At 46.8% G+C, this 7,500-nt stretch overlaps 1 protein-coding gene across 1 annotated transcript in view; it reads right to left on the reverse strand.

Moving 5' to 3' along the window:
- cacna1da (calcium channel, voltage-dependent, L type, alpha 1D subunit, a) overlaps positions 1 to 7,500 on the reverse strand; it is a gene marked incomplete at both ends in the record, with an annotated part of 88,448 nt that overhangs the window by 12,218 nt on the left and 68,730 nt on the right. The window contains 6 exons of the mRNA XM_080548046.1: positions 72 to 199; positions 338 to 497; positions 651 to 742; positions 920 to 985; positions 1,501 to 1,629; positions 2,706 to 2,738. Of these exons, the coding sequence (XP_080404172.1) occupies positions 72 to 199; positions 338 to 497; positions 651 to 742; positions 920 to 985; positions 1,501 to 1,629; positions 2,706 to 2,738 (608 nt within the window). The remainder of the gene's footprint in view (positions 1 to 71; positions 200 to 337; positions 498 to 650; positions 743 to 919; positions 986 to 1,500; positions 1,630 to 2,705; positions 2,739 to 7,500) is intronic.

Here is a 7,500-nt window from a genome sequence, read left to right on the forward strand (position 1 = left end):
TAAAAACCAAAACATACTGTATAATGCCAGACACACACACTAAAGACAAATACACACACTAACACCCTTACTTGGCCTCTGGATCATACTCAGACCAGATCCTCTTGAATTCATCCAAGTGATGTGGGCCCAGGATTGACCAATCACGAGTGAGATAGTCAAAGTTGTCCATGATGACAGCCACAAACAAATTGATAATCTAGAAGAACAAAACAAAAGGTTAGCGTTAATGCGTGTGAACATCCACGTCTGAGCTGCAATGCAATTGCGTCTGTATTTTTGTGAGTGTATATGGGAAAACATGTGTGTGTGTGTGTGTGTGTGAGTGTGTTTGTACCAAAAAGGCGCAGAGCATGTAGAAGCTGATGAAATAGATGATGGCGAATCCACTGCCACAGGTACTCTCCTCCCCAGGGTTGTAGTCAGACTCTGGATCACAGAGTTTCCCGGACACACAGGCCAACATGATCTCTTGCCACGCCTCACCAGTGGCACACCTGAGACAGAAACCAAAACATAACCACAATGAATCCACAACATAGCCCCGACGACATGTCATCATTGTCACAACCTCATTTAATCCCTGCCTCATGTACTGTATACTCTTCTGCTATGTGTGGGTGACCTCTGACCCTGACCCCCCGACAGACCTGAACAGCAGCAGCACAGCCTGCGGGAAGGTCTGGAAGTTGTTGTTTCTGTTGATGTGGGTGTGGTCCACCATGGCGATCTTCCCGAACACCTGAAAACATCCACGACGTCCAAATGTAAACTACTGCACATCGCAGCACACAACATGGGCCAATATCACCTTCAACAGAGACAGTTGATAATCTGTGTGTGAACAATGACAGCCCTCCGTGCAGTTTAGGAAAAGTCTGAACTAAGAGGTGGGTCTCCAGCTGGCTCAGTGACTCACCTGCATGCCGATGACGGCATAGATGAAGAACAGCATAGCGATTAGAAGAGCTACATACGGCAGAGCCTGTGTAGGGAGAGAGAGAGAGAGAGAGAGAGAGAGAGAGAGAGAGAGAGAGAGAGAGAGAGAGAGAGAGAGAGAGAGAGAGGGAGAGAGATATTTCTGTTTTACCACAGTGAACATTTTTGAAAATACCACCGCTCATCCATGATCAGACTTAGCTGCGGTGCTGGAGCTGAAGAGTATCAAATAGAGTGCAAAAAAGCAGCATCCGCATACTCAAATCTGTGTGAAAATCGTTGTTTATTGCGAACTTTTGGTCATAGACCTTCTATTGCCTGAAGAAATAAACAAGGATCTTTGCACAGATTTGAGTGTGCGGATGCTGCTTCTTTCTATATGTTTTACCACAGTGCAAAGTATCAAGCACAATGACATCATCAAGAGAGGTTGTCAATTGAATAGAACGTATGTCTCTCTTATTAAGAGAGAGAGCGCATTATGGGAGAAAGATAATAGTCAAATAATAAATTGGATATAGAGTTGAGTGGACGAGAGGACACAATGGGGGAGGACCTCACCTGGAAGGACTTGATGAAAGTCCACAAAAGGGTGCGAATGCCCTCCCCTCTGCTCAGCAGCTTGACCAGCCGCATGACCCGGAACAGACGGAAGAAGGTGATGGAGATGCGAGCGCTGTCCTCTGTGTTCTGCGGGGGACAGAGGTGGTGTCAGGACGGAAGTGTTTGTGTGTCTGTGTCTGTGTATTTGCACACAGGGCATCTGGCAATGCGTTAGTGGTATAATCCAGCACTTGAGGTCACACAGTCTGCACATCGATCTCAATCAATTGTTATGGAGACTGGGATCTGAGATACGTATGAGCTGACCCAGCATGTGCTTCATCTCTGGGTCACCTAAGTCTCTCTTTGCCGTTGAGAATGAAAGACAGTTCAGAATCTGCTCAGGTGACGGGTACATGGGACTCATCCTGTACGTGATCTTTAGGGTATGTTTATAGGGAACAGGACTCTGGATTTCTCAGTAATGTAAAGTCATTTCTTGTCAAATGTAGTGACCCAGAGTGAGAGTAGGGCCTCATGCAGCTGTAGCTGATATGTATCTTCAGGATGTGACTGGATCTACAGCACTGCCAGGAGCCCTGCTGCCATACAGACCTACAGGGGGGGGGGCGAGATGGGGAGCATGCTGGAAAAACCCTTGATGGCCATACTTGACTGGACACATCAGCACAAGCATGGCACCCTCAGTCCAGAGTCACTGCATGCGGAGTCACAGTGGGACCAACCCTAGAGGGTCAATCGGGGGGGGGCAAAGGTCACGGCAGGGTGACCTGGCCGCAGGGGTCATCCATGGGTCACTGCCCCACACAGGGGTCACGGCAGAGACCATGCAGCGGTGTCAACGCTACAAACGTGAGGAGCGGGCCAACCACCGCACCAACCAACAGGACACACGCCGTCACGTTTGAGTGACACACTCTCCTTCAACACAACCCCCATCAGGTCAAACCAAACAACTCAGTCTTGAAAAGAGAAAGCAAAACAATCGAAAACATATCATAAAAAAAAAAGCAAGAAACCAAACTAAACAAAATGGCAAAAATCTAAATGAAAATCTAATAACATAAACAAATATAAATGATAAACGAAACAGAAATAGGTGAGGTTATAGAAGAGGCATGTATACGATTAGAGGAGTTATTATAGACAAATGCAAAATCCAAGCATTGGGTATGGCCCTGGGAGGGGGCGGAGCATCTTACCCCCGACTCATCCACCTGAGGAGCCTCCGTGGGCTTTAAAATCAAAGACCTGTGTTAATGACTCACACAACGTTATCACAGCCCTCCGGCCCCATCATGACATGTCAATCACTGACACACAACATTTTTTCAAGTGATGAGACATTATGCTCCATGGAAGACTTACATAACTACATCGCTACTCTTAAATGAAACTCACACGTTACGTTTTAAGACAACATTATCGTACTGTGACATCAAAGACTGACACACACCTAAATCACAAGCTCTATGGAGCAGTAATGACACATAGAACAAACATCTTAATGCTTTAAACGTTTAAGACTGCCACACAACGTCATTGTAATGCTTAAGACACAACTCCTGTGTGTGCATTAAAGACTGACAGACAACATTTAAACAATGCAACACTAAAGTAACATTAAAGACTGGCACACAACTTTATCACTCCCCTTTGTAATGGTTTAAGTGGTTTTAAACAACATGTTTAAAATGCTTGGGCTCTGCTATGCACAGTGTTATAATAACAATGTTTATGACAAGTTATTGACTGACTGTTATTATTAATATTTTGAATATACTGTGTATGACAGACACAATTTGTTATTATATAATTATATGATTTTTTTTAGACAATATTCACATCAGCGTGTTGGCCTACTGCATTTTCTTTTGACAATCATGTTATCAGCAAATGTTCTACATTATATGTTGATGACTTGATTGTCAAAAGAAAATGCAATCCACCTAAATGCCGATGCAAACTTCTTTCCGCTGCAACATTAATGCACCAATACAGCTGCTAGTCCCTGCAGCATCAACACCAGGTGTTAAATGGACTGTATTTCTAAGAGCAGCATTATGGTAAACCTGTTTGCTGACCAAAGCATACTGTACATGTCACACATAGAAACATGTCATCTGCTCAGTCTTTCCCCTTCTCTCTCTGTCACACGCACACAAATCCACACCTACACACACCCACCCACGCACACACCCACACACTTACATTTAATACAAATAACACAGAGGCCTACAGAAGAGAGTCATCATAGCACACTATCATCAATAACAATGTTCGTGAATATTATATGAAATGAAAACTGTAAATACTACAGCCAAAGGGGGAGAAAGGGATAAGAGAGGAGTCTACAGTATGTGGAGACTGAGTCTCTCCCCTCTCTCTCTCTCTTTCTCTCTCTCTCTCTCTCTCTCTCTCTCCCCCCTCTCTCTCCCCTCTCCCCTCTCTCTCTCTCTCTCTCCCCTCTCTCTCTCTCCCCTCTCTCTCTCTCCCCCTCTCCCCTCTCTCTCTCTCTCTCTCTCTCTCTCTCCCCTCTCTCTCTCTCCCCTCTCCCCTCTCTCTCTCCCCTCTCTCTCTCCCCTCTCTCTCTCTCTCTCTCCCCTCTCTCTCTCTCCCCTCTCCCCTCTCTCTCTCTCTCCCCTCTCCCCTCTCTCTCTCTCTCTCTCCCCTCTCCCCTCTCTCTCCCCTCTCCCCTCTCTCTCTCTCCCCTCTCTCTCTCTCTCTCCCCTCTCTCTCTCTCCCCTCTCTCTCTCTCTCTCCCCTCTCTCTCTCCCCTCTCTCTCTCTCTCTCTCTCTCCCCTCTCCCCTCTCTCTCTCTCCCCTCTCCCCTCTCTCTCCCCTCTCTCTCTCTCTCCCCTCTCCCTCTCTCTCTCTCTCTCCCCTCTCCCCTCTCTCTCTCTCTCCCCTCTCTCTCTCTCCCCTCTCCCTCTCCCCTCTCTCTCTCCCCTCTCCCCTCTCTCTCTCCCCTCTCCCCTCTCTCTCTCCCCTCTCCCCTCTCTCTCTCTCCCCTCTCTCTCCCCTCTCTCTCTCCCCTCTCCCCTCTCTCTCTCCCCTCTCTCTCTCCCCTCTCCCCTCTCCCCTCTCTCTCTCCCCTCTCTCTCTCTCTCTCTCTCTCTCCCACTCCCCTCTCTCTCTCCCCTCTCTCTCTCCCCTCTCCCCTCTCTCTCTCCCCTCTCTCTCTCCCCTCTCCCTCTCCCCTCTCTCTCTCCCCTCTCCCCTCTCTCTCTCCCCTCTCTCTCTCCCCTCTCCCCTCGCATGGTGAGATGTACAGGATGACTTCACAGCAACAGCATAGGAACAACAGTGAGTAATGTCAGCCGCGGACAGGGCTCAGCGCAGCACTGAAGAGTAAGAGATACTCGAGACAAACATGGCGTCGTTCATCTCCTGCAATGCGGTGGTTCACACTGTAAGTATGAGAGTGCCGAATGAGCGCAAATCATACAACGTAGAAAGAAAAGCTGGAGGAGGTTCTTTAGGTAATCCTGGCCACAGCGTTGATGGAGCATGCGTTCAGCATCGCCATGTTGCAGACAAGCACCGCACCACACACCGCAAGACACTTCCATGAGGAGGAGCTATTAGTGATCTGTTAGCATTGCAGCAACCCATGCATGTCAACAGTGCCCTGCAATAGAGCCACCACAGGAGGGCGCTCTTACAGTCCAGTGCAGGGAGAGGAGAGAGAGAGAGAGAGAGAGAGAGAGAGAGAGAGAGAGAGAGAGAGAGAGAGAGAGAGAGTAAGAGAGATAGAGTGAGAAAAGACAGTGGTGAGAGATATATTGACTGAGAGAAAGGGACAGAGAAAAAGAAGGAGAGAACTGGTCATGCACCTGACTGAGAGTCTACACACCTGCTCTACACATGAGCTCCATTCTGAGCTTTAAGAGCTCACTACAGGAAGACAGAACAGAACACAGAGACAATCACTCACAGAGACACAAACACAAGATCATCAAAGAACCTCAAACTCAGCTGTATTGAACCACCATTAACCGTGAAAGATCATGAATTCCTCCAGACCTGTGGATGCACTACAGGTTTATAGGTTTCTAGATTCAGAATCGTACCCCAATAGCCCGATAGCCTACTACTTTGAAAGTGCATAATAGACTTTGCCTGTGTTTGCATTTCAAATTGAGACGCCCATGCTACTTTGATTGTATTGCTAAAACCTACATAATTGGGATAACACCTAGTGAACAGGCGCATATGCAGGAGCAGCCTTCCACTACATTGGAGACAGACATACTGTAGAATGTAAACACTAACTGTAGAAATCTCTACGTTTGTCTCGAAACCGTGTTACCACGCCTGAATTCTGTAACTGTTCCAGTATTTCTATCCCCAAGATGGTGCAGGTAAACATGCCCTAGCTCTGAGCTCCAGGGCCATTCTGTCTGGAGGTGAAGAGAGAGAGGCGGTATGGAAGAGAGAGAGAGGTCAAACCACACAAGGGGGTCTACGAACGGGACTGACCGGAGCATGGAGCGGGTGGCCAAGCGCCATCTGTGAGGGGCGGGTAATGGGATGTTAGGGGAGGGGGGGGCAAGGTGATCACCAGGACACTTCCCAGCATGCATCAGGGGAAGTCAACAGCTCACAGTGATTGGGTGGGAAGCCAAACAATTCACACCACAAATGAAAAGGGGGGCTGGCTAACGCCACAGCCAACATGGAAATATTCTAGATCAGATGTGGAAAAAACAGCCCTTGTACATGAGTAAGATTGCTGTGTCTGATCTAGTCGCTCGATATGACATCACTGTGGAGCGGCAGCATGCGATGAGACAGCACACCAGAAACCAATCAGGGGCGGATGGAATGAGCCTCGCAAGGTCCTGAGAGGCCTTGAAAGGCCTTGTGAAACAACATGAAATCATCAAAAACACACATGTACAAGGCCTGACTTGAACACAACAAGAACATAAACATAAAGTCACACACAGCACGACACACAAGCACGAACATACACACCCACACTCACACACACATACACACACACACACACATACACACACACACACACACACACACACATACACGTAATCATCCGTCATCCACACGTATTAACACTGACAACACACAACAACCCCTCACACACTCATGCACTAACACGTTCATGTCCACAAAAAGAAACATAAACAGAGGAACACTGACATATGGTACATATGTACATATGGTACAGTCACTCCAGAGAAACAGCACTGCAGCTCAGAAAGTAGAGCACTCAGAGAGGGGGGATGAGCAGTGACACTCAGCTACACTGCACCAAGAATAAGCACCTGCTTCATCATATTACTAGCAAAACCGTGTGTGTGTGTGTGTGTGTGTGTGTGTGTGTGTGTGTGTGTGTGTGTGTGTACTCATCACGTGTCAATGGTTGTGTACCTATGACTTAGAATGAGGGTCTGTATGTTTACAGTACCTGTATTTATATTACACCATAGGTATGACATTTAGAGCGTTAGTTTAGTTAGTAACCATTTTGAGTAGAGCATTGCCTAGCCAGGCCATGCAGAGAAGAGTGTTATTGTAGTGGGTTATACAGTAGTAGTCAAGTAGTCATCCACCATTTTACCCTGTCTGGACACCTGGATCAGACCATTATTAAAAGAGTGTTTTTCACCTCTGTTAAAGAAACTAACTTTTTCCCCCCAATTAACAGATAACTTCCTCTTTTGCTGTATTTCAGAACAATTTCTTTACAAATTCCTAGTTGTACCCAAGACAATAAAATATTAGATGACTAATTTAGTTCTTAATCCATCAGCACTGTAAAGGGGGTTCCGAAGATAAAGTTGTTATGAAACAGATTACACGCAAAAGGGATTTGGATCATTGCCATACTTGCCTCTACAAGTTTCTATGGAAACAGAATGAACAAGAGTAAGTGTTAGACAACCAAACGTTTACATTTCACAGTAGTAACCAAACTAGAGATTCCCATGGTAACGTGTAGGACCCCTCTACTGTGAAATATCCTCACAGAGG

This window comes from Nansenia antarctica (genome assembly GCF_963989245.1).
Source record: "Nansenia antarctica genome assembly, chromosome: 18".
NCBI classification, from domain to species: Eukaryota; Metazoa; Chordata; class Actinopteri; order Argentiniformes; family Microstomatidae; genus Nansenia; species Nansenia antarctica.